Genomic DNA, 27025 nt, shown 5'->3' with positions numbered 1-27025 from the left:
AAGGCTCAATTAAAGAATATGGTACTTAGAATTTTATTTCTACATGTTTCCAAAAGTTGACTCTTTTAAATTAGGATGTTTGCCATTGAAGTATTTTTAAAGATGCCTCTTAGACAAGAAGTAAAACAAGACTTCTCAAAAGGAGTGACATTTCAACGTGTTGCCATTCTCTTAAGCTTCAGCCGTATTTGAGTTTGCATTCTGTAAAAGTTTCTGGAGCAGGAAAAAAACAGCACTTCATTTCTTTAATCCAGATCACTGTGGAAAATATTAGCTCATACTCTTTCTGTCCTTTGTATGACTGTGGTTTCCCAGAGGAGATGTTAGCTGCTTGCTTTTGAAAATAGAAAATTGGTGTGTTTTGGTGTATTGTTGATTCCAAATGTAGTTTGCAAAGTAACGCTAGTTGTTTTAGTATTGCTTCACTAGTTAGCTTCTATTTTTTCCTTCAGGCATTTAGTTTTGCTTCTTAGAGCAGTGTTTTAAGAGAACTTCATAAAGAAGTTCTAGCTGGACTTCATAAATAATTGGAAAGCTTTAAAAACACATAGATTATTAGCCGAAAATGGCTTTCTTCACCCCAAAAAGGTGGTTGACCAGGGCCTCACGACCATCACATAACCCTACTTTGATGAATAATGAAGCCAAGTGCTCTATTGAATGTTTACTATGTTCTCATTAGTGCGCTACGCAGCCATGAGGTACAGATGCTGTTCTCCTGTTATGCAGGCTAAGTTGAGGCTCAAAGAAGTTAACTAACTTGCCAAAAAACACTACAGAAAAGTGACACAGCGAGTTTCCTTAGAGGTTCTGATTTAGTCTGTGGTGGGATTTGGGTTGTAGGCATTTCACACTCAGAAACCCTGGCTTGTTTCTCCAGTGTTGAGTGGATATTTGAGTTTCTGAGTTCATCATTGTTATACATCTTAAGCAGGTGTGCCCCATATGTCCTCTACTTATCACAGCATTTGTCCCATTTTTTAAATTGCCTTTTACTGAGAAAACTAATTATATGTAATAGTCTTACTTCCAAAGACTATATGCTTTTTGAGGGCAGGGACTATGTTGTTGGCAGGGGCCATGTCTGACTATTGAATCCCAACTCTTCTAAAACCATGCCTGAAACACAGTAGGTACTTATGAAAACTGGATTAAGTGAATAAAGAAGTGGCAGAATTTGAACTCTCTCAAAGTTACAATTTTCTGGTACCTAAATAGCCATAAACTAAGCCAGAAGTATCCTCCATTTTTCCTCTCCTTGGAAACTACCTTAACAAGCCCCAACCAGCTCTGTTACTTACCTCCCTCCAGGAGGCAGGTGATTCCAGCAGCTGTCCCTCCAGGAGCTGTACAGTGAATGTCTATAAATGTCACGGCAGGGGTGCTGATCTTTGTAAGGCTTCAGCAGTTGTGCTTTTTTGTGAAGCCTGTTTTGGTAGACACTTTGCCTGCATTTATGTAAGAAAAGAAATGTCCAGTGTTTGAGGGAGATTTGGGCAAATGCAAGATGGGGGGTGGGGGGTGCAAATGAAAACCATTTCCTAGGCTGCTTTATGTTGTCTCTGAGCAATTGAATAGCTGTGCACAGTGGTGTGTAATAGAGGAAGAGAAGGCCATGTTGAAGAAGCTGTGTTCTGACCCAAAGCAGAATCGAGAGAAAGCAAGCAGCTTTGTGCCAGGAACTCTCTAGACTCCCGCTTGCACTGTTTCATTCTGATCCAAACTAGATTTTCAAACGTGGGTCTCATGCATGAAATGACAATAAGCACATTGCTGGATAGGGCAATTATAGATAAAAGCTCAAATTTGAGAGCAAGCAATTTATTTATATGCTGATGGCAGCCTGTGGATTTTAAGAACTGACCCTTATATCATGATGCTGGCTCCAGAATAAACTTTCAATGAGTACTTGTTTAAAGCTAACATTTAAAAAGTGATATCAGCAGGTTGAGGCCGGGTGCAGTGGCTTATGCCTGTAATCCAAGCACTTTGAGAGACCCAGGTAGGTGGATCACCTGAAGTCAGGAGTTTGAGACCAGCCTGGCCAACATGATGAAACTAAAAATACAAAAATTAGCCTGGTGTGGTGGCAGGTGCCTGTAATCCTAGCTACTCGGGAGGGTGAGGCATGAGAATTGTTTGAACCCAGGAGGCGGAGGTTGCAGTGAGCCGAGATTGCACCACTGTACTCCAGCCTGGGCGACAGAGTGAGACTGTCTAAAAAAAAAAAAAAAAAAAAAAAGTGATATCAATAGATTTAAGAGGGAGTGTTGGTAGAATACACTGAAATTACATGGTTAAAGAACTTTGATTTATTTGGATTTTATGCAGAAGGCATTAGAGAGCCATTAGAGGCCACCAAATACATGATTAAGATACTTCAAAAACAAAAACTGCCCTTATTGCTCTTTTAGAGTTAGAAAATGAGGTTAGTTAGGACATTCGCAATTAACTAATGGTGGTGCATTGACAACTTGTATCAGTGGAGTGTGTTTTGGTAAGAAATTGGACCAGATCCAAAGAATTGTTAATAGGGCAAAATTTATAAGCCTGCCATCTAGAGGATGAGCTGAGAAATTGCTGGAAGGTAACAAGTGAGCACTAGGTGAGAAAGAGGAGTCAGAAATGGCCCGTTGCCGCATTGTCCTCTGTTGTGCACACAGCGGCAGCAACCTCTCATTCTTCCGCTCAGCTTAACTTTTTTTCAGCTGTATACTCTGACCTCTGCCTAACAGATAAAAATGGAAAGGCTGAAGACCATGTTTTCTGACATACTGGTCTCAGCAGCCTGATATGTACTAACTCAAAAGAGATAATCAAAGAACAAGACTTGAAACTTGTACAGAATCTCCTGGGCATATAGTTCTTTTTCACTTTGTAGATGGGGCTTTATCAGATCTTTGAGTTCTGATTTTGATAACATCGTTCCCTCTCTCATTGTTTTCTTAGTCTCAGCTATTCATTGAAATAATTCTACCTTTTCTTTTCTAAGTTAGCAAGGCTCACTTGCTTGCTTTCTTGCCTCCCTTGCCTCCATCTCTCCAGCTAAGAAGTGTCACAGCTGTAACAGCAAAGAGGTTCTATGGTATACATGCAATATTCTATTTACCTTTGAGTCTCACATTACTATCTTTACACTAGTTAACTGCATATTCCATTTTCTAGACCTTTTTTGTTTGCTGCACTCTGTCCTGTAGATCTTTTCTATAACATGCATTTTAGCATCTGAAGTGGTATGCCAGTAACATCCAAACCTTGCTGCAATTCAAAATTTTCTTTGAAATGTTCTACCCTAAAGAATTATCTGGGCTGGGCACGGTGGCTCATGCCTGTAATCCCAGCACTTTGGGAGGCCGAGGCGGGCAGATCACCTGAGGTCAGGAGTTCAAGACCAGCCTCAACATGGAGAAACCCCGTCTCTACTTAAAAAAATACAAAATTAGCCAGGTGTGGTGGTGCATGCCTGTAATCCCAGCTACTCGGGAGGCTGAGGCAGGAGAATTGCTTGAACCTGGGAGGTGGAGGTTGCGGTGAGCCGAGATTGCGCCATTGCACCCCAGCCTGGGCAACAAGAGCGAAACTCTGTCTCAAAAAAAAAAGAATTATCTGAAGTTTGCCTTTCAGACATTTCTATATTTTTCAGAGAGCTAATATACATGATTTGATATTTGAGGGCTCAAGTCTCCATTTAATTTTTTTTCTTAATACTTCAGTGAACACATGAAATTTGTCTTTGTTAGCATGGATTAAAATTAGAGTCAGTTGCTTGCTTTGACAGCACATACACTAAAATTGGAATGATACAGAGAAGATGAGCATGGCCCCTTGCAAGGATGACACACACATTCATGAAACAATCCCTATTTTTATTGAGTTTTGGCAAAAAATAAATAAAATAAACTTAAGAGTCAGGCAAACTTAATTAGATAAGTATAAAAATGTTCGTGAGAACCTGATACTTTAGTCCTTCTGGTTTTATTTTCAAGCAAGCACCCAGGCTATGGCTGAACAAGATTTTATATACGTCATCTGAACGTATGGTCTTATCTATTAAAGGCCGACAAACAGAAGCCAGCAGTCAGAATAGCACAAGAGCAGAGTGACTGTGGCCTGGCCAGGACACCAGGTGCACCTGTTGGCTTCTAGTTCCTCTGTCAAACAGCCAATTTAGGCCAAAATACACACTACAGAAGTGACAGAGCCATGATTCACTCTGTTTGTCACCAACTGTGGAACCTGTGGTTTTTGTCCTCTCTAGGAGCCAGCCACAATGCTGAGAGCCCTGAATTGGTGGCACTCAGTGAATGCTTTCTAGTGGCTGATAGGTGAGAGTGCAGGTAGCAAGATCTGAAGTTGAAGACCTTGTTCTGCTACCAGAGAACACCCCTGAGTAGTTTGGCATCACCAGTCCAGGAAGAGGCTGGTAGTCTCAGATACATAACATGTACCGTTCTTTGCTGCAAAAGCTGAGCTAGTTGACTGGCCACTTAGGCAGCCAAAGTTTATGGTAGCCAGAAGTGACCGCACCATATTACCAGGGTCTGAGATTTTCATCACTTTGCATTTGTTGTTTTATCAGACCCTGAACTGGTTTATTTTACAGGAGACAAGAGAAGGAAAATTCAGAAAGCAGTAGCAAATCACTTACCTATAAAAATGACAAAAATGTTTTTCGTATATTCTTTTACAGCCCAAGGAAATACATTGTAGTGTCTAATCAGGAGAGCATGCAAATAGTTACTTTTAATATGTTCTAACCCCAGCTGCCTGAGTGTCACTTCAAAATTTAACACACTAATTTATTAGCTGTTTTTTAAAACCTGAGTATGTACTTTTTCAGTAAACAAATGACTTGGGCTGGGCGCAGTGGCTCACACTTGTAATCCCAGCACTTTGGGATGCTGAGGTGGGCAGATCACTTGAGCCCAGGAGTCCGAGACCAGCCTAGGCAAGATAGTGAGACCTAATCTCTGTTTTATTAATAAATTACAAAGTTAAAAATAAACAAAAACAAATGACTTGTAGATGATTGCTGACCATTCTGTTTTAGATTTCTAGTGCTGCTGCTGTGTAAGCACAGTTATGAGTCATTGAGCTTAGGGCATATAGTTCTTTTGTTGAAGCCCCTTGGTTCTCAACAAGTAAATGACAGTGGTGAATGATGGGAAGTAGGTTTTTTTTTTTTTTAGTTAGTGGTCATGTGAACTGGAAGTGGACATTTCAATTTTGTAAAACTTATAACTGGATTATGCAGAAACTTGCTTGTTATAAGCAAGTTACCATTGTAAAAACTAATAGGGATTCCTAACATAGTTTCTTTTATTTTTCTCATAGTGCGTAAGAGACGAGTTGAAGGAGATCACCAGTAAGTCTGCCAAGGCGTAATCTTTGGAAGACTTCAGAAGATCACCAAGGGCTCATGTTGGTGACATCATCTAAAATTTTCCTGGGTAGAAGGGAAAAGACTGGAAAAATTTTTTTAGTGACATGCTTTTTTTTTTTTTTTTTTTTAGTTGTTATCAAATTGTAAAATCAGTAATGTGATATTTTATATTCTGAAACATTTCTACTTTCTGCTAAAATCAATTTTAATTCAGTTTAATTGAATGATTTATGATGAATCTAGGGTAAAAAAATACAATTGTAAAAAATTTCACAGGTCATTTGTGTAGAATAATTTGAACATTGTGAGGACCAATCTTTTTTAAATCAAAAGGGATATTGCTGGTATAGAATTGTTATTGCTTCGTTTAGACATAAAACACTTAAGTGTTTTCTTCACTCCATGACCTGGAGAATTTTCCATTTTTTAAAATACATGAACTTGGCAAGGGTGTGATTTTTCTTTATCAAGAGAACAAAATGCGAGAATGTTAAAACAGTTAACTCAAAATCTGGTCATCTGTGCAGGAGCTAAAGCAGGTCTCCAGGGAGAGAGGGTGGTTGTCTGTACATTCCAGGTTACTGCACTTGTCTGATGTGACGTAGCAACACCCAGGTTTTCTTAAAACAAAGTCATCCACTTTGCCAGGTTACATACTTTATTTAAAAGTATAGTGAGGTCGAAGTTCATTCCAGTGTTTCATTTTAATAATGTGGGCATTATTAAATTTTTGTGGAAGCTAATAGTAAAAAATAAAAGCTGTTTTCACCACCTCCCTCCCCGCCCTCCAAAAAAGGCATACAGCCAACTCTTAGTTATTTAGGGTAAGAGAAAAAAGAAAACTGTTAAACAATGAAATCAAAGATAATAAATATGATAGAGTTCCAGTATGAGGCACTTGCAAAACAGTCGTTTAAACTGATGGTTACTGTAAGTCAGTTGGAAGCTGGCATGTATATAAATTACTTGGTGTTACACCATATCCTAAGAAGTTCCTATGTGCAGTGCAGAATTGCATAAACAGTATTTAATCACTGCTGCAAATCTTCCAACGAAGAAGGAAAACTGCTATTCTTCATAAATCTGATTTTTAGTACCTGCTTCCTTTCATCTTATACTTTTATCCATATTTATAAAAGTCATTTCTATAATAAAAGCAGTCTTTCTTGCTCAAAGTATTAAAGTGAACAATTGAATAGAGTACTGTGGTCGGGAGACTGATTGGAGACTGCAGAGCTGATGCTGGGTAGAGGGTCTGGACTTGTATTCATGTTCTGTCTCAGGGCAGCCCCTGGAGCAGGAGATGGCAGAGGCATTTACAGCTGCAGAAAACAGGGAGGAATGGAATCTGAGGTAACCCTGGCCTCAAAATTCAAGCCTGGCTGTATCATTTACAGAGATTTTTCTGAAGGGAGAAGTCTCATTTCTGAGGAAGGCAAGGTGGCTAATCATTATTAATTTTTTTTAAACTTTTTGGGCCGGTCGTGGTGGCGCATGCCTGTAATCCCAGCACTTTGGGAAGCCAAAGTGGGTGGATCACTTAAGGTCAGGAGTTCGAGACCAGTCTGGCCAACATGGTGAAACCCTGTCTCTACTAAAAATCAAAAAATTAGCCGGGTGTGGTGGTGCACACCTGTAATCCCAGCTACTCGGGAGGCTGAGGCAGGAGAATTCTTTGAACCTGGGAGATGGAGGTTGCAGTGAGCCGAGATCGTACCACTGCACTGCAGTCTGGGTGACAAAGCAAGACTCTGTCTCAAAAAAAAAAAAAACTTTTTGCAATTGAATTGCAGTATGTCTGCTACTTTGGCTTGGGCTGGACAGTTTATCTAATAAGCAAGGCAGCTTCTTGTGTGCTATGGTAATAAGCATATGGTAATAAGCTTCTTAATAGGCTATGCTTCCCTCATAAGAACTGTGGTGTTTGTTTTTTTTGTTTTGGTTTTTTGGTTTGGTTTTGTTTTTTAAATCAGTATCCAATGTTTTATAGGAGCCAAAGATTAACTTTGCACTATTCCCTGTCAGTTAAAGGCCACTGATATTTTTCTAAGTTAGCAAGGCTCGCTTGCTTTCTTGCCTCCCTTGCCTCCATCCCTCTCCCTTCCTACCTTCTCTATTTCCCTATTTCTCTCCCTCCCTTTCTTCTTCTCCTCTCTTTTCTTTCCCCCCACATATGCAGCTTTTTGATTGTACTTGATTTTATAGAGACTGCACAGTTCCAGCAAGATTGGGAGTCAGGCATGGAGCAGACATCTCAGGCTACCAGAAAGAATTGGTCACCTAGACTTTCAGTCAGGCATCCTCGTTTGCATTGTCCTGTAAGTCAATCACTTGATAAATAGTTCCCCCTTCATCCCTTAAGTTTTGTTTTTGTTTTTGTTTTTAATATAGGTAAGTGGGACTCTACCTAGAATTTTGCATCATACTTATGGGTAATATCTTTTTTATGTATTATTTATCAAAGTATGAAGTTGAGTATTTTGCTTGTACCATTTCAATTCTGTATTATTATAGTTCATTGTATAACTGAAAGAAATGATTTCTTCATAAGTGACATTAAATATGAACATTCATCCAATTGAATTTAGAAAATCTTTCCAAAATTATAAGGGAGAAAAATCAGGTTTACTTCAGTCTTTAAAAATCTGGCACCTCTTAGTAACTTTCAGTATTTCTAAATTGCTCTAAAATTTTATAATAAATAGATTAGGGTTTTGCAATAGTCTTAATTTTTAAGCCAAAGGTTTTCTGAGACCTTAGGTTTTGTAGTCTAACCAGCTTATCTGGTTATTTAAAAGACTATTCTTTGCGTTTTTAAATTGCTATTTTTAAAAAAGCTTTTTATTACCCATTTTATAAAATGTTATACTCATATTTGTCTGAATTTTTCCAGTATTCCTACATGAAATTGTATGTATTAAAAACTCAATATTAGTGGCAAATATTAATACTATTAAAATGGATTTTGGTGCTATATTCTTGTAGCTATAGCCTAATAGACTTCTCAAGAACAGGTGAAATACACTTTCAAAGGTTGCCTGTCATTTAAAAGACCAAATAAGCATTTTGTATTAAATAAATTAGCAGATGGTTAGAGACTTCGAGGAGTTAGCTTGGTCATTTAATTGCGACTTCATGTTATTTGAATGAAATAACCCACATCCTTGCTTTGTATAAGAGATGCACTCTGGAGAAGTTACATGTATATAGGACTCTATAAATTGTTTTCCAGTTGACCGAGTATCTGTTGTGTTTTCATTTAAAAAGAGGATTCCATGACATAATAAAAATTATTTTAAAAAATGTTTTGGGCCAGGTGCAGTGGCTCACGCCTGTAATCCTAGCACTTTGGGAGGCCTTGGTGGGTGGATCACCTGAGGTCAGGAGGTCGAGACCAGCCTGACCAACATGGAGAAACCCTGTCTCTACTAAAAATACAAAATTAGCCAGGCATGGTGGCGCACACCTGTGATCTCAGCTACTCGGGAGGCTGAGGCAGGAGAATCACTAGAACCTGGGAGGCGGAGGTTGCAGTTAGCTGAGGTCATGCCATTGCACTCCAGCATGGGCAACAAGAGTGAAACTCCGTCTCAAAAAAAAAAAAAATTTTTTTTTTGATAAAATGTTACTCATATCATATTGTACATTATATTTAACTCTTGCTGTCATTAAAATAAGATGACAACATTTATGAAGTTTTATAAAATCTTACGTTTTCAGGTCTGTGTTCCCAGGGCTGCCTCACTTTTTCCCTAAAAAACCAGGAACCACTGTTAACCTCCCAGCAGATGCAAGGATCATGCTTTCTCTGGAGTCCTTAGTCACTTCCATTCTTTGCAAGTTTAGTACTGCCCAAATTTACTCATTCTGCAGTGTTACTGCACTTTGAATGTATTGACCTGTGTCACCCAAGAGAAGCAAACATATGGATGCACTAGAGACAACTCAGGTTGCTGCTCTCAGTTAAGGGCCGTGAGTTCTTGGGGTCTAAGTATCTGTAGAATTATCCTCTCCATCAGCTCTCACTGATCATTAATGTTTCTGGATATTTCTTACCCTAAGATTTGCTTACCAACAAATCAAAGAAACTCTTCACTAATTATTTTTAAATTGAGAAAATAGTATTCAGAGGCAAAGATTTTTATATTCTTTTTTGAGACCGAGTCTCACTCTGTCACCCAGGCTGGGGTGCAGTGGCGCGATCTCGGCTCACTGCAGCTTCCACCTCCCAGATTCAAGTGATTCTCCTGCCTCAGCCTCCCAAGTAGCTGGGATTACAGGTGTCTGCCACCACGCCCGGATAATTTTTTGTATGTTTAGTAGAGACGGGGTTTCACCATGTTGGCTGGGCTGTTCTCAAACTGACCTCAGGTGATCCACTCGCCTCGGCCTCCCAAAGCGCTGGGATTACAGGCTTGAGCCACCACACTCAGCCTTATTCTTATGTTTTAATTTGGTCATTCTTTCTCAGATCTACAGATTGAACATCCCTAATTGAAAACTTTTTGAGTACTAACAGTGCTCAAAGGAAATGCTTATTGGAGCATTTAGAATTTCAGATTTTCAGATTAGGGATGCTGAACTGGTGTAATGCCCAGTATTCCAAAATCCAAAATAATTTGAAATCTGAAACACTTAATGGTCCCAGCATGTTGGATAAGGGATACTCAACCTGTATTGATTTTTCTCCACTATAATTCAGTTCTATAAGTTCTTCCCTATAAAAAATGAATAAATTAGAAATTTGATAATAAAACAATATATTTTATTAATTTTAAACTCTGTCTTGCAGTCTGATCATTCAGAAAGGTCAACCTAGAAAAAAGACATGGCTAAGTAAACTATTGTAAGCCATAACTAAGTATTTTGGAAAGCCTTCATTAACACATAAAGAATTTTGGTCAAGCACTGTGGCTTATGCCTATAATCCTAGCACTTTGGAAAGCCGAGGCCGACGGGTCACTTGAGCTCAGGAGTTTGAGACCAACCTGGGTAACATGGTGAAACCCCATATCTACAGAAAGTACAAAAATTAGCTGGGTGCGGTGGTGCATGCCTGTAGTCCCATCTACTCGGAAGACTGAGGCAGCAGAACCGCTTGAGCCTGGGAGGTGGAGGTTGCAGTAAGATGAGATCATGCTGCTGTACTCCAGCCTGGGCGATAAGAGTGAAACTCTATCTCCCTGCTTTGGGAGACCAAGCAGGGAGGATTACTTGAGCCCAGGAGTTTGAGACCACCATGGACAACATAGCAAGACCCCATCTTTAAAAAAAATTTAAAAATTAGCCAGACACCTATAGTACCAGCTACTTAGCAGTCTAAAGTGGGAGAATTGCTTGAGCCTAGGGGGTTGAAGCTGCAGTGAGCTTTGATCATGCCACTGCATTCCAGCCTGGGTAACAGGGTGAGACTCTGTCTCAAAAAACAGAACAAAACAAAACAAAAAAAAAACGGATTTTTTTTTGTTGTTGTTTCTGTCTTTTACTTAGGACACCTGCTCTAGAGGCTAGATAAAAATAGATTGTAATGGCCAGGTGCAGTGGCTCACACTTGTAATCCCAGCACTGTGGAGGCTGAGGTGGGTGGATCACTTGAGGTCAGGAGTTCGAGACCAGTCTGGCCAACATGGTGAAACCCCATCTCTACTAAAAATACAAAAAATTAGTTGGGCATGGTGGTGCGCACCTGTAATTCTAGCTACTCGGGAGCCTGAGGCAGGAGAATCGCTTGAACCTGGGACGCAGAGGTTGCAAAACACTGCCATTGCACTCCAGCCTGGGTGACAGAGTGAGACTCCATCTCAAAAAAATATATGTATTAAGAAAGACCACCAGCAGTGTTTTGCTAACATAGCTGTAACAAATTATTACATTCTTTTTTTTTTTTCACTCTTGTCGCCCAGGCTGGAGTGCAATGGCGCAATCTCGGCTCACTGCAACCTCCGCCTCCTGGGTTCAAATGATTCTCCTGCCTCAGCCTCCTGGGTAGCTGGGACTACAGGCGCCCGCCACCACGCCTGACTAATTTTTGTATTTTCAGTAGAGACGGAGTTTCACCATCTTGGCCAGGCTGGTCTCGAACTCCTGACCTCGTCATCCACCTGCCTCGGCCTCCCAAAGTGCTGGTATTACAGGTGTGAGCCACCGCACCCAGCCCAAATTATTACATTCTTAAAACAGACACCTCTTAGAGTCTATATATATGAGGTTTTACTCCCTTTTCTACACTCAGTATGTGTTAATTGATGCAAAGCAATTAATTGGCCTAAAACGTTTCAAATATTATGGTCTATACATTCAGAGAGTAAGGTTTAAGAATGAATTATTGGTGCTTCTTGGTGGGTGTATATAGCAGTTTTTAGAAGTTTAAATTTCACCTCAGAAAGATAAGCTTTTGATTCAGTGGTTTCAAATTTTTAGATCCATCCATTTAAGAATTGTTTTTTTCAAATGTATATACACGTATAACATAAAAATTTTTGTAATTTCAAATGTCTTTTTTCAGTTTTTTGAATGAATTATTATATTTGGTTTTAGTTACATTTAAAAGCTTGAAAATTACCTTTGTAACAATCATTTGAGTATCATTCATTGTCACATGAAATCAGGTATTTACATTTTTTTCTAATGCTAAAATATCCAACATTGTAATTGCCTTATTTTTCCATTTTTATAAGTATAAAAGCAATGAATTTTAACACTGGTATTTAAATAATACAAAATATTATCCAAATTCATAACAGCACAGTGAAGTTTCTTTTGAAGACTATGTACTAGAAGCATTTAGAACTTACCAATATATACTGGGATAAATCGTTTCAATAAAGTTTATCAAATATTCTGTAAACTTGGACTTTTTGAAAAAGCACATAATCCCTTTAGTTCCTAAGTTCTAAAATTCATTCCTTACATCCTTCTTCAAGAAAAAGTTTATCAGTTTCCCTGAGTTATTTGGACTGAATGTTTGTATCCACACCCGCCCCCCACCCCAAATTCACGTGTTGAAGCCCTAACCTCCAATATGATGGTATTTGGAGATGGGGCCTTTGGAAGGTAATTAAGGCTAGATAGGGTCACATGGTTGGTCCCCTTATGATGGCATTTGTGTTCTTATACAAAGAGACAGGAGACTCTCTCCATCATGTGAAGATACAGCAAAACAGCAGCTGTCTGCAAGCCAGGAAGGGAACCCTCACCAGGAACCAAACCATGATCTCGGACTTCCCAGCCTCTAGGAACGTAAGCAATAAATTTCTGTTATTTAAGCCACCCAGTCTATGGTATCTTGTTAGGACAATCTGACCTGACTAAATACCACCATATTAAGTTGAATCGTAAAATTAGTTATAATAGTTGAACACTTTTACTCATAAAAATAGTAATTTCCTAAGGTTCAACCTAATATCAGTACTAGGCCCTGTCTGTTCATAAAATTGAATTGAGTTGACAAATACGAAAGAGCAGGGTCAGACAGGTGCGGTGGCTCATGCCTGTAATCCCAGCACTTTGGGAGGCCAAGGCAGGCGGATCACCTGAGGTGAGGAGTTCAAGACCAGCCTGGCCAACATGGTGAAACTCTCTCTACTAAAAATACAAAAGTTAGCCAGGCATGGTGGCACATGCCTGTAGTCCCAGCTACTCAGGAGGTTGAGGCAGGAGAATAGCTTGAACCCAGGATGTGAAGGTTACAGTGAGCCAAAATTGTACCACTGCACTCCAGCCTGGGCAATAGAGTGAGACTCTGTCTCAAAAAAAAAAAAAAAAAAAAAAAAAAAGAAAAGATCAGGGTCCTGTGATACAGTACACTCTGAACCTGATGGGAACTAGTCCTAATAAACTAGAGATGGCTTTTACAGTAAAGCAAAGACATCTCTTATCAATCACCTATATCCATGAATCAAAAGAGAAAACCAGGTCAGGTATGATGGCTCACACCTGTAATCACAGCATTTTGGGAGGCTGAGGTGGGCAGATCACCTGAGTCAGGAATTTGAGACCAGCCTGGCCAACATGGCAAAACCCTGTCTCTAATAAAAATACAAAAATTAGCCGGGTGTGATGGCACACGCCTGTAATCCCAGCTACTCAGGAGGCTAAGGCACGAGAATCGCTTGAACCCAGGAGGCAGAGGCTACAATGAACTGAGATCACCACTGTACTCCAGCCTGGGCAACAGAGCAAGACTCCTTCTCAAAAAAAAAAAAAAAAAAAAAAAGGCTGGGCGCAGAGGCTCACGCCTGTAATCCGAACACTTTGGGAGGCCAAGGTGGGTGGATCACCTGAGGTCAGGAGTTCAAGACCAGCCTGGCCAACATGGCGAAACCCCGTCTCTACTAAAACTACAAAAATTAGGTGCGTTGGCGGGTGTCCATAATTCCAGCTACTCAGGAGGCTGAGACAGGAGAATCGCTTGAGCCCAGGAGGCAGAGTTTGCAGTGAGCTGAGATCGTGCCACTGTACTCCAGCCTTGGTGACAGGGTGAGACTCCATCTCAAAAAAAAAAAAAAGAAAACCAAGGAAACATGTAATGGGTTTGAGGAAACTTAAGGATAAAGGTTAAATAATTTAAAGTTTTCAGAGTTTTCCTAACTTAGGGGAATAAAGAAACTGACCTGGAATCTTTAATGTCGTTCTGCCTTCTGAGAATGGCTGTTGAGCTTCACATTCATGTACAGGAAGCCTCAATGCATATTCTCTTTGGTGAGTCAGGGAGACTCAGGTGCTTGAGTTGTGAGCTACTACCCTGAGTTCAAGGGGACTTGAGTGCCAGGGACTGGCTGTGAGGCAACAGTGCCCTTACCATGTCCTCCAAAGCAGTCCAACTAAAAATGCTCAGCCTGGTGCTACCACTGCTCTTATAGGTACCAAATGGGAGTGGCTTGAAAATTTGTGAGTCCAAAATTTCCAAACATTTTTTTCCTTCAACTTTAAGCTTTCCTGCATGGTCTGCAAAGGTTGAGGGCTTGTAGATCCCAACCCAGTCCCCCAGCTCCTGTCCTGTTCACAGACATACCAGATCCTCAAGGCCAGCCCCTTAGAAAGAATACCTGATGTTACAATTAGGTTGTGCTAGTACCCTTCATTGTTCTGAATGAGTCTCCCAACTCTCCTTTAGAAGCTAGTGCTAATTATGAATGTGTTTAATATACAAGCACGAAATTATGCTGTAAAAGTATAAAAGGGAAGGAAATAGAATTGTAAAATGGGGTTTTTGGCATGGTGAAATGGGCTATTTTTTTTCCCTTTGATCATTTCTACTTAACAAAACATTTTAAAATATTTATCTAGTATTCAACTCTCAGAGGTCGAGAAATATAAACATTGAATTGAAGGATTTGTGTGGTGAAATCTAAAGCACACCTAGTTCAAGAAACTTAATGTCAGAGAAGGGACTGCCCAACATAACAGCATTTGTTTGTTCATTCAGTAAATAGTTTTTAAGTTCTATTATATTCCAGCTATTTTAGCAATCACAAAACTAGAAATCAAGTCCAGTATTTTGTTTCCCGTTGCCCTTTTCCCTAAACCTAATGATGCCTGTTTATCTCAGGTAGATATTTTGGGTATCTGTCTCCATAAGGTCACTAAAGTATTAGCCCAGCATTGTGATGACTGTGCATGGAAGATCCTAACCCTTGTCTCAGAAAAGCTTACTTGTTTACTTAAGTAAAAGCTTCGTACAGCGGTCTTAAGCTCTTTAAACCTCAGCTTCCACATCTGTAAAAGGCACCTGCCCTAAGGATTAGAAGTGGGCAGGCCCACACAGCTCTGGTAAGTACCAGGTATCCAGTGAGCTCTCCCTGCTGTACCTGCTCTTCCAAGAGCACAGTGCCATATGGGAAATGGAATTAATGCCATTCTAAGGGGACTACAGAGCACAGAAAGGCCCCAAACCCAGCTAGGCAGGCCAGAGGACATCCGGGAGGAGGCCACAACTGAGCCAAACTTAACAGCAGGAATGCACTAAAACCTAAGATCCACCCATAGTAAACAGTTAACAAAATCCTCCTCTTTGGGAAAAAATGGATTTTCTAACGTCGTGGACTTGCTTTTGAAAACTTTTTATTCACAACTGGATTATGCAAAAGCAACTCAACTTCAATTAAAACAAGTCATTTCATAATTGTTTTAAAACAAACTATTGAATACAATGAGTGCACATTTTAGGGCTTTATATCATCTTCTTCCTCTTCATGCTCTGCTTTCCTCTTTCTGGAAGGTTTACCTGAATAAATATGAGAGGTTAAGACATAAAATTCAATATAAAATGTTTCTGGAAATTTTATCTAAAATGGTTCTGATCTGACAGTGAGGGAGCCAGCCCTTCACGTTAGAGCTCAGTTTCTCCACCCTTGGTAGCCAGTGTGTGTCCCCATAGACACTGTCTACATCAGGCAACTGAACCTAGGTTTCCCCTGGGCAGTGGTCAGGGCTGAAGAGACACTTACTTTTTTTTTTTTTTTTTTTTTTTTTTTTGAGACAGAGTTTTGCTCATTTCCCAGATTGGAGTGCAGTGGCGCGATCTCGGCTCACTGCAACCTCCATGTCCTGGGTTTGAGCAGTTCTCCTGCCTCAGCCTCCCAAATAGCTGGGATTCTAGGCATGCACCACCATGCCCGGCTAATTTTTATATTTTTAGTAGAGATGGGTTTTCACCATGTTGGCCAGGCTGGTCTCGAACTCCTGACCTCAGGTTACCTGCCCGCCTCAGCCTCCCAGAGTGCTGGGATTACAGGCATGAACCACTGCACCCAGCCTACATAGCATGTGTATTGTATTATAAGTAATCTAGAGATAATTTTTTGTTTTCAGACAGGGTGTTGCTCTGTTGCCCATGCTGGAATGCAGTGACATGATTACAGCTCACTGCAGCCTCGACCTCCTGGATTCCATTGATCCTCCTGCCTAAGCTTCCTAAGTAGCTGGGACCACTTGTGCTCAGCTAATTTTTTATTGTTTTTTATTTTTATTTTTTGTTATTGTAGAGATGGGGGTCTAATCTTGGTCTCGGGCTGGGCTCAAACGATCCGCCCGCCTCAGCGTCCCAAAGTTCTGGGCTCCCAAAGCACCCAGCCTACAGATAATTTAAAGCATAGCTTATATGCAAATGCTAAACTATCTTATATAAGCAACTTGAGCACTTGTGGATTTTGGTATCCTCTGAGTCCTGGAACCAATCTACCATGGATACTGAGGGACAACTGTGTGTTGTGTAGAGAGAGGAAAAAGTAAATGAACACACAGTGACCAATGTTGTCACTGCAGTGTTTTTCCTGTCTGTATCTCCAGAACATAGAACACAGCATGTGTTCAGAAAACATTGAATAAATTAATATGGCCAATGGGTAATACCATAGTGATTCTCTTATATAATTAATACTTAAGGCCAGGCACGGTGGCTCATGCCTGTAATCCCCACACTTTGGGAGGCCGAGACAGGCAGATCACTTGAGGCCCAGGAGTTCAAGACCAGCCTGGCCAACATGGCAAAACCCCATCTCTACTAAAGATACAAAAAAAAAAAAAAAAAAAATTAGCCAGGCATGGTGGTGCATGCCTATAATTTCAGTTACTCAAGTGGTTGAGGCACAAGAATTGCTTGAACCTGGGAGTTGGAGGTTGCAGTGAGCCAAGACTGTGCCACTGACTCTAGCCTGGGCAACATAGCAAGACTGTCTCAAAATAAAATAAAATAAAATAAAATAAAATAAAATAAAATAAATAAATGACGTAAAATGTATTTGTACCTGTGATCTTATAAAAGGAAAAGAAAACAAAGGAAAATATTTTTATAACAAATGAGATAACCCCTCAACTATTACATTGAAATAAAGACATCCAGTTTTAAGCCAGGCACCATAGCTCACACCTGTAATCCCAGCACTTTGGGAGGCCAAGGTGGAAGGATTGCTAGAGGCCAGGAGTTTGAGACCAGCCTGAGCAACGTAGTGAGACCCCTATCTCTACAAACCATTTTAAAAATTAGCCAAGCATGGTGGTGCATGCCTGTCATTACAGCTACTCAGAAGGCTTTGGCAGGAGGATCACTTGAACCCATGAGATCGAGGCTGCAGTGAGCCATGATCATGCCACTGCATTCCAGCCTGGGCAACAGAGCAAGACCCTGTCTTAAAAATAAAATAAAATTGAAGGCTGGGCGTGGTGGTGTCTCATGCCTGTAATCCCAGTACTTTGGGAGGCTGAGGCGGGAGGATCACTTGAGGTCGGGAGTTCGAGACCAGCCTGGCCAACATAGTGAAACCCCATCGCTACTAAAAAATACCAAAATAGCCAGCCTTGATGGCAGGCGCCTGTAATCCCAGCTACTTGGGAGGCTGAGGCAGGAGAATCACATGAACCTGGGAGGTGGAGGTTGCAGTGAGCCGAGATTGTGCCACGGTACTCCACCCTGGGCAACAGAGTGAGACTCCATCTCAAAAAAAAAAAAAAAAATTTTAAAAGACACCCAGTTTCCCACAATTAACATGATAGACCACCCCTTGCTCTACCCACATGAAACAATTTGTAGTTCTGTAGCCGAGACTTGGTATCTCAGGCCCTGCACCTTTCTTTACAGGCCTTTCCATCTTCCTAGAGTGCCTAACCTGGCCTGTGTGCTTGCAAGCTTCTGCTCATTCTTCAATACCCAGCAGAGACTTCCTCCTCCATGCAGCCTTCCAAGACCCACCCGAGTACAGGTATCAGACCTTTGGGCCACTCCTAGTCCTACTGCTGCATTTGTCTTACTGGATTTCAGTCAAGTGTGTAGACAGCTAATTTGTATATGCCTGGTCTGTGAGCTGTATTCCCAGCAGTTGGCTCCTGAGTACAGGGTAAACTCAGAATTGAATACATTTGGCCTTCATCATTACTGAGTTTTTTTGCTCTCACTAATCTTTGAGACTTGTCTTCTGACCCCTGATCAGTGTCTGAGGAATAGATACTGGCTTGTTCCTCTGAAAGCAAAGGAATTTTAGACATGGGATTCACCTTCAAAGATGGCTTATTCCTCAGTGTTTCTTCTGCCAAATATTGTTACTTCCCACTGTACATTTTTCCTGAAGGAGTCAACTTTCTTTAAAAGTTTCAGCGGGAAGGTAAATAGAACTTTCAGACATGCTGAAATGACTAGATTTGAGAGATTTTGTTCTCAGAGAGGTTATTTGATCACTTTTAAATACGCACACATCAGTTTTAAGAACTGTGAAGCTTAAATATTGGGTCTTTAATTATACAAGCAGAGGAACTGCCTTATATACATTTCCCTCCACAAGGACATAAATTGTTTAATTGATTTTATTTGGAGGATGCCATGTTTTCCTTTTTCTTTTTCTTTCTTTTTTTTTTTTTTTTGAGACGAAGTTTGCTCTTGTTGCCCAGGTTGGAGTGCAGTGGTGCAATCTTGGCCCACTGCAACCTCCACCTCCTGGGTACAAGCGATTCTCCTGTCTCAGCCTCCCGAGTAGCTGGGATTACAGGCATCCACCACCATGCCTGGCTAATTTTTTGTGTTTTTAGTAGAGACGGGGTTTCACCATGTTGGCCAGGCTGGTCTTGAGCTCCTGACCTCAGGTGATCCGCCTGCCTCGGCCTCCCAAAGTGCTGGGATTACAGGCGTGAGCCACTGTGCCTGGCCAGATGCCACATTTTCACAGCTAATCTTTTCTGTGGGAGAGTAGCCCTAAGAAAAACAAAAACAAAAAGGCCTTCGTACTTTTGTCCTCAGTAAATAGTAGGACAAGGAGTAAGAGCTCGCCAGAGCAAAAGCAGGCACTGCCACCCTGAAATGATGAAATGTGACCTCCATACCTGACTCACCTTGGAGTTCACCTTGATAATAATTTTTAATAGCAGCCAGGCTGAAGCTGTCCTTGCCTTCCTCCTCCGCACTGTCACTGCCAGGGTCCTGGTAGGAGACACTTGACCCCTCCTTGTAGTGCTTCTCCCGCAGATGGATTGCCTGAGACTCCCGATGAGTGGAAGCCCTCAAGCGTTCTTCTTTCTGTAAAAAAGCAAATAACCTCTTCAGCCTAAAACAGAAACTTGTGCCCTCTTGCATCTACTTTTACCATAAAGAACACATAATGCCTAGTCCAGGATAACAGCTGTCCCATGTGTCTTTGGGGTACCATCTTCCCCATCACCCCTCTGTTACTCCACGTGGATCCTTTGGTTTGCAGGTGTGAAGGCAATGCAAGGGTGAAGAGGCAGAAGGGGCCAGGTGTGGTGGCTCACGCCTGTAATCCCAGCACTCTGGCAGGCCAAGGCGGGCAGATCACTTGAGGTCAGAAGTTCGAGACCAGCCTGGGCAACATGGCAAAACCCCGTCTCCACCAAAAAATGCAAAAATTAGACAGAGGTGGTGGTGCACGCCTGTAGTCCTCAGCTACTTGGGCAGCTGAGGCAGGAGAATCACTTGAACTTGGGAGGCAGAGGTTGCAGTGAGCCAGGATCATGCCACTAGTCCAGCCTGGGCGACAGAGCGAGACTCCATCTCAAAAAAAAGCAGAAGGGTGCCCTGACACTAACCGGCTCGATTGGCATTGGCACAGGCCTGTTCTCCAGAGCCTTGCTGGTGTTCTGTTGGCACAGGCCTGTCCTCCAGAGCTGTGCTGCTGTTCTGTGCTGCCACTCGGCCCAGAGAGAAGCGACCCACCTGAATTGACCTCCTGGAGCAGCAGAGGGTGTTTCTGTTCATCCCCGAGCCACAACCACCTGACCTGCCCAGGCTCCACCAAACTCCCATGGCTCCCAGATATTCCTGTCCTGACCCCTCAACCCAGAGCTCCCCATAGCTCCAGTGACAGAATGGGGAGGCCTTACTAGGGGACAGTTCTTGAGCCACAAGGTAGACTTCATTTTTTTAAATCTGCCTGGCATTTCACACATTGGGGTTCACAATGTATGTTTGTGAAAGGTTACGTTTTTTTAAGTCATCAGTTTTCTAGATTTCAGAGTCCTTTGTTTGGTAGTCTCACCAGCAGCCATTGACATTACTGTGGTTAACTACACACTTAGAAGGTTAAGCTGGTTCCCTGATAACTGCAAGAAATAAAACAGCAGTGGCAATAACAAATGGTGAATTAATGTTCTGGAAAACATTGGTCTTACTACCCTAAATGTCCCAGGATAAAGCTTAGCAAACATACCTTCTTCATCACTTCTGTGTGTTGGCCTTCAGGATCACGACCCGCCATTGGTAAGATTCTAATTTTCTGTGTCTTTGAACTTCTATTAGCAAGTGGCAGGGTCATCTTTCTGTATGTGGCACTGTCTCTAGAGTGAGGTCTGCCAGGAAGTGGACAAAAATGTCTCACTGGTTACTAAGAACATTGGGAGGCAATCATACTGATAGCAAAAACACCCGGGGACGAGGACCTCACACTCAGCAGACAGAGGAGGCAGGATCACAGTTCTTCCTTCTCCAGCCTCCTGACAAGCTCCTCCCTCTGCCCCACCTCCTGGGGAAAGCTGACTGGGCTAAAGTGGGAGTGCAGTGGAAGTGAGGAGAGGCAGGTGGCAACGTCAAAGTCTTTTACAAAGAATATCCCTGACTGCAGTCAGAGAGAGGAGAAGAGAAGGAATATGAAATCTCAGTTCCCAGAGAAAGATGCAGATGCCAGAAGGGACAATTAGAGAACTAACAATGAGTCTCTTCATCTGGAAAAAACTGGAAGTCAAAGCAAGGAGGCAGGTCACAGTAGCAACAGGGGCCTTATAACAGCCCGGGGGGATGATACAGCTAGACCAGGAGTCCTGGGGCGGAAAGAAATATCTTCCTGACTACAGGAAGGCAGCTTTTAATTACGTGTATCAGAGGGGAGGAGAATGATCCTTAGGGACGTCTCTGGAAGAGAGAGCATGGCTACAGAGAGATGGGATGTCCAGAATGAGATGGTGCCAGGCAGTCAAATATCGCAGTGTGGAGCACAGGGGACAGTGAAAAAAAGCAAGCTCAGAATCATGCATCTTTTAGGATGCTATTCTAGGAGAGAGGATTAAGAGATTGGATTGAGCACCACTCACCACTTGTGCCAGGTCTCTGTGTGATGTTCTGTGTGTTATTTGAATTCATTGATACAACATCCGTGTGCAGTAGATGTTATTGCCATTTTATAGATAAGGAAGCTAGAAATTAGTGCGATTGCAACCCTTCCTCAAGATTACATAACCTCAGAGCTGTCCCTGTTTATAGTCTATAAAAAGACCAACAGATTTACTGAATATGATTTACATACTATAACATCCATTCATTGAAGTATACAACTAAACAGTTTTACAACCATGACCCCTATCTGATTTTAGAAAACTTCCATGTCCCCCAAAAGAGCGCTTGTCTTTTAAGTACTCCACCTCTGGAGGAAAGCCTACTCCTAATCAACAGTACTGTGTCCTTCAGAGGGAAGGCATGGAGAAGGGGCCACAACGGTGAGCTTAGCTGGCCCCATATCTGACTGCTTAGGCACAGGCTGCATCAGCCTCAGGCAAGGGGAGAGCCCAGCCTGCCGGGTCTGTTGCCGGCACACACTAACACCATTCTGATGATGGCCTAGCTTCCCAGGTCAATTTCACTCTGGGGAAAGGACCTGCTGAGCAGCAGAGCTGCAAGGACAAATCCTGCAGGCTTCTTTCCAAGTATACTGATCAATGTGGATTAACATACCTACATTCAGGGTTATAATCACTCTCCTGGGAATTCTGATAGGATGAACTGGCTCCCTGACAAATAGCAGCTTGGAGTAAACTTGAAAAAGGTGTATGAGAACCAGACCATGGTCCAGGGGTGAGTTGTCTCTATCTCTACTTTGTTGCTCCTTAAATGCAAGTAATCATGTCTGCGTGAATAGTTACCTAAAGGTAAGTTTGGATTTAAAGACGGCTTGTCCCTGTAGACCAGTGTCTTCTCTTATAAACAGGTGGATGTAATTGCCCAGCAGCGGGGCTTTGTACACATCAAACACTTCATTGCCTAAATGCAGGGACATGCTGGAAATGAGACAGTTCAAATATTAGGGTGGATATTTAATGAGTCTTACGGCCTCCATTCTGCCCTGTGAACTTTGCTTAAAATAGTGTGGAACTGCTAGATCCTGTCCTCATACTGAATTCACAGGAAAAGCAGAAAAGAAGATGTAAATAACCTGTCTCCTTTCAAAGTAAAAAGTGGTAAAAATCTATCCTCTTTTTAACTTGAAATATAATTGTTTTGTAATTTTACAAATCTCTACCACTTCATTAGCAAAGCAGAAACAAGTTTTCAAAAATATCAATTTGTCATGTCTGATATCTCACCAATGGGAGCTACCTTTAGTCTTTCACATCAGTAAGGTAGACACAATGGCTTTTGTCACATCTTCAGTTCATTTCTGAAGTCTCCACCAGCACAGCTATAAGACCTCCACCCTATTTACTTCTCTCAGGTTTCCCAGGTAATTCCAGAGACCTAGATTTTTGTAAATCCTTTAGTGAAAATGACCCCAGGCTGGGCGCAGTGGCTCACTCCTGTAATCCCAGCACTTTGGGAGGCCGAGGAAGGCGGACCACCTGAGGTTAGGAGTTCGAGACCAGCATAGCCAACATGGTGAAACCCCATCTCTACTGAAAATGCAAAAATTAGCTGGGCATGGTGGCACATGCCTGTAATCCCAGCTACTCATGAGGCTGAGGCAGAATAATTGCTTGAGCCCAGGAGACGGAGGTTGCAGTGAGCCAGGATTGCGCCACTGCACTCTAGCACTCCAGCCTGACAGAGCAAGAGTCTGTCTCAAAAAAAAGAAAAAAGAAAATGATCCCAAAAGAAGTTTCTACAAAGAAAACCTCACTCATCCCAGGCCTGCCTCTTGGTATGTCAGTATTTTTCAGGCATTTTATGCTCACCTTCTATCTGACCACTTGACCATCCGAGCATTGCTTTCTTTAATTTTATTTCCTTCTTTATCCTGGCGTATCCTCCATCTTATGGTATTTTCTACCTGGTTAAAAACCCAGAAGCATTGGTTAGTTAAACCAGTTTAGCTAACTAAATGTTCTTCTTTCTTCAAGTGATTTATAATCATGTGTAAAGACTTGATAGGTAATGATAGAAGAAGCTTACAAAAACTAATTGATTCAGCAAAACTGAAACCTACCTGCTACAAATACCTAGAGATGTTGGTTAAACTAACCAGACATTTTCTTTAAATCTTTTCTGAGCTCCAGTTCATAGCAGTGGAAGCAGGAGCTAAGTAGGACGCAGGCCAGAGGTGTTCTCAAACAAAACACATGAAGAAGTCCAAAGGAGAGTGCATGAGGCTTTGAAAGAAGCCAGTGAAAGAAGGGCTAAAAAGTGCCTCATTCGCCTAGTGAGACAGGGAAGCTCTGGGCATGAAATTACAATTTTTTAAAAAGAATAACTAATTAACAAAAAATTAAAACATGAGATCGGTGCTTTGCCCTGTTTTTGAGTCTAAATTTATTCTACCCATATGGTGAACTCCAAGTCACAAAAGTAACAACAACAACAATTTCCCCTGCCCAATGATACCACTGGGGCCCCTGGTAGAAACTCATAGGAAATCCTGTAGCCAGGTGTGGTGGTGTGCACCTGTAGTCCCAGCTACTCAGGAGGCTGAGGTGGGAAGATCACTTGAGCCCAGGAGTTTGAGACCATTCTGGGCAAAACAGCGAGGCCCGTCTCAAAAAAAAAAAGTTTTAAATAAAAAAAAAAACATTGTTTTAAAGGAAACCCCCTTAAGGAAGAACAACATGCCTGTGAAAGCAGTTGGTAGTGCTTTGCCATCCCAGCCCTTCAAGAGGGAACCACCTAATGACAAGGTCTCTTTTGTGCATGGTTTGAATATCCATGAAGAGTCGAGACATTTCTGTTGTGGGAAATTGCCAGGATCTAGCCACTGTAAAATGTGGAGGCAACTCCATATACCTTATTATCCTGAAGGAAGTAGCTAACAATTTTCAAAAATTTTTATCTTTACTTATGTCAAAAAAAGCATAACTGCAACCAAAAGAAGGGAAGTGACAATTCTACAGGGATAAAAAAGGGCACATACCTCCTCCCGTAAAAATATTCTGAAAAGGTGTTTAATTCCTAGGTCTAAAGAGCTATTGAATAAGAAACATAAGAGGATTTCCCAAGCTCAAGTCTCAAGTTGTCATCCCTGCTTTACTTTATTAAAGGAAAAACTTAAAAAAGGAATAAAGTGTGGGATGGTACCTTTAATTTTAACCTGATTCTGTCTTCCTCGTCAAGCACTTTCTCATCTTCAAATTCATCTTCATAAAACTGAGGATCAAAAGGTCTAAAAATTGTGTTTTTAACATCATCATATGTTAGCCATATTTAGTAAGGAATATGATTAATATTATATTTAATCATCCCTACAATGTGCCCTCATGTGTTTCCAAAAATTACAGTAGACAAATAACTTCATGTAAACTTTCAAAGAAGTATGCAAATTATCATGCTTTCTGAAATTTGTTTCTAAAACATATTGCGTGAAATGAAATTCAAATGCAACTAACAATTCAAAATGTTATTTGATGAAGTATGTCTTCCAAAGTATAGGCAACACATGGTCTTCCCTTATTTTTTAAGAAAATGTGTTAAGCACAAGAGCTTGCATGCATGTACCTTAGTGAATCATACCCACTGGCACTATTTTGTAGTACAAAATAATTGTCTTTTCTAGATTCGCAATGGCTTTTGCATTAAACATTTGTAATTTTTTTTTTTTAGACAGAGTCTCACTCTGTTACCCAGGCTGGAGTGCAGTGGCACAATCTCGGCTCACTGCAACCTCCATCTGCTGGATTTAAGAGATTCTCACGCCTCAGCCTCCCAAGTAGTTGGGATTACAGGTGTGCACCACCACGCCTGGCTAATTTTTGTATTTTTAGTAGAGACGGGGTTTCACCATTTTGCCCAGGCTGGTCTCAAACTTCTGACCTCAAGTGATCTGCCCGCCTCAGCCTCCCAAAGTGGTGGGATTACAGGCATGAGCCACCGCACCTGGCCAGAACATTTGTGATTTCTCTAGCAGACTTTCTCACTCTTACTTTCTGATTTGTCAACTCTATACTAGTGAAAAACACCTTCATCCATTGTGACCTGTTTATGTAAAAGAAAGTGCCAAAATGCTAGAAAAATTATTAGCATTAAAATTCTCTCTCACCAGTGATTCATTTTTCTACCACAGCACATCCTAGATTTATTTTTTTCAAAGTTATATGAGAAATCTCCCATCTTTGTGATTAGTCAACTCATGATAAATAAGAAAAAATATTCTATGCATTTTTTTAATATCTTGAAAATTTTAATCAGTCCTCTTACTTGGGTTCTATACTGAGAAACTTGGGTAGTTTAGCAAAATACAATTCATTTCCTAAATCAGAGTTGATACTGGGAATTTCTTCTTCTATTATGGTTTCAGAAATTGGCTCTTCCTCCTGCTGGTCCTGAGGCACTCCATGTTCATCCTAAGAAAGGTATCAGAAGGTGAGAGCTTGAAGACATTAGAAATGTGCTAGCTTTACTCATTCTGCACTAGGCAGATGCAGGTTTGATAGGAAGTAAATTTTTTTTTTTTTTTTTGATACGGAGTTTTCACTCTGTCGCCCAGGCTGGAGTGCAGTGGCATGATCTCGGCTCGCTGCAACCTCCATCTCCCGGGTTCAAACGATTCTCCTGCCTCAGCCTCCTGAGAAGCTGGGATTACAGGCCCGTGCCACCCACCACGCCTGGTTAATTTTTGTATTTTTAGTAGAGATGGGGTTTCACCATGTTAGTCAAGCTGGTCTTAAACCCCTGACCTCAGGTGATGTGCCCACCTTGGCCTCCCAAAGTGCTGGGATTATAGGCATGAGCTACCGCGCCTGGCGGGGAAGTAAATTTACACTCCACTTTAGGGATAAAACAGCAACTCTTACAAGCTTCTCCCTAAAACCTCACCTCATGCCTACAAAAAAGCAAAACAGGCTGGGCGCAGTGGCTCACGCCTGTAATCTTTGAGATTTCGTCTCAAAAAAAAAAAAAGACAAAACAGAAATAAAACACAGGAAAACAAGATCTGTTAGCCAACATTAATAGAAAAAAGTATATTTTATTGACTTTTTTGCATAACATTCAGCAACAGAAGTATGAAATTATTCACCCCATCAATACTAGGCAACTATTAAAGAATATCAGCAGAGCTCATGCTTCTTGTCATAGGCTTGGATAAGAAAAACCTTTAAATCAAAGGTTTTTATATATTATATTTTTATATTATTTTATATTAGTCTAGCCCCTAAAGTTTGGCATCACCCTTATTCTCAGTAGTTCCTTCTGTGCCTTCTTATATCCAGAAATTCCCAATATAGCTAAGAAAGTCACCTATTCATCAGATGTTCAGCTATCCACGTCCTCTCTCAACATGAGAGAGAGAGACTCATCAGCCTCTGAAGCTTTCTTTTTTAGCTTTGAATAATGGGATTGGTTGATATTGGTGATTGTACTTACAACCAGCTGTCCTGGAATAGGTGGTTGATTGCCCTCATCACTCTCAGAAGAAATGTCATCTATATCTCCAAACAGATCCATGGTCCCACTAGGATCTTCGGTGTTGGGGGGAAATGCACAGTATTAATTTTTCCAACTAAAGTTCTTTA

At 41.3% G+C, this 27025-nt stretch overlaps 2 protein-coding genes, 1 long non-coding RNA gene and 1 other non-coding gene across 4 annotated transcripts in view; 3 read left to right on the top strand and 1 right to left on the bottom strand.

Moving 5' to 3' along the window:
• TMOD3 (tropomodulin 3) overlaps positions 1-8619 on the top strand; it is an 80512-nt gene extending 71893 nt beyond the window's left edge. Inside the window, exon 10 of the mRNA XM_003266937.3 lies at positions 5335-8619. Coding sequence (XP_003266985.1) covers positions 5335-5369 — 35 coding nt within the window. The 3' untranslated portion in view covers positions 5370-8619. The remainder of the gene's footprint in view (positions 1-5334) is intronic.
• Positions 3767-3868, top strand: LOC115835589. The gene has a single exon (XR_004030630.1). It is a non-coding gene; the product is annotated as a U6 spliceosomal RNA (small nuclear RNA).
• Positions 8620-15428: 6809 nt separating the features above from the next.
• Positions 15429-22848, bottom strand: LOC101179206 (RNA polymerase-associated protein LEO1-like). The gene is made up of 4 exons (XM_030814086.1): positions 22235-22848; positions 20533-20671; positions 19202-19385; positions 15429-15608 (listed from the first exon to the last, which is right to left on the bottom strand). The coding sequence occupies exons 1-4, from the start codon at positions 22366-22368 to the stop codon at positions 15547-15549; spliced, it is 519 nt and encodes a 172-aa protein (XP_030669946.1). The 5' UTR covers positions 22369-22848; the 3' UTR covers positions 15429-15546.
• LOC115835458 overlaps positions 17878-27025 on the top strand; it is a 25882-nt gene continuing 16734 nt past the window's right edge. The window contains exon 1 of the long non-coding RNA XR_004030433.1: positions 17878-18081. This is a non-coding gene — a long non-coding RNA (uncharacterized LOC115835458). The remainder of the gene's footprint in view (positions 18082-27025) is intronic.

This window comes from Nomascus leucogenys, chromosome 6 (assembly GCF_006542625.1).
Source record: "Nomascus leucogenys isolate Asia chromosome 6, Asia_NLE_v1, whole genome shotgun sequence".
In the NCBI taxonomy this organism is placed as follows: Eukaryota; Metazoa; Chordata; class Mammalia; order Primates; family Hylobatidae; genus Nomascus; species Nomascus leucogenys.
The sequence above is the reverse complement of the archived record's forward strand: the minus strand, read 5'-3'. Positions and strand labels throughout refer to the sequence as shown.

Excerpts from the sequence above, each read along its gene's own strand:
- LOC101179206 (XM_030814086.1), bottom strand. The coding sequence starts at position 22,368 with ATGTCCCTGCATTTAGGCAATGAAGTGTTTGATGTGTACAAAGCCCCG. Across the intron at positions 20,672-22,234 it reads AAATCCAAACTTACCTTTAG|ACCTCACTCTAGAGACAGTG; the intron begins GTAACTATTCAC and ends ACTTCCTGGCAG. Across the intron at positions 19,386-20,532 it reads ACACAGAAGTGATGAAGAAG|AAAGAAGAACGCTTGAGGGC; the intron begins GTATGTTTGCTA and ends GCTTTTTTACAG.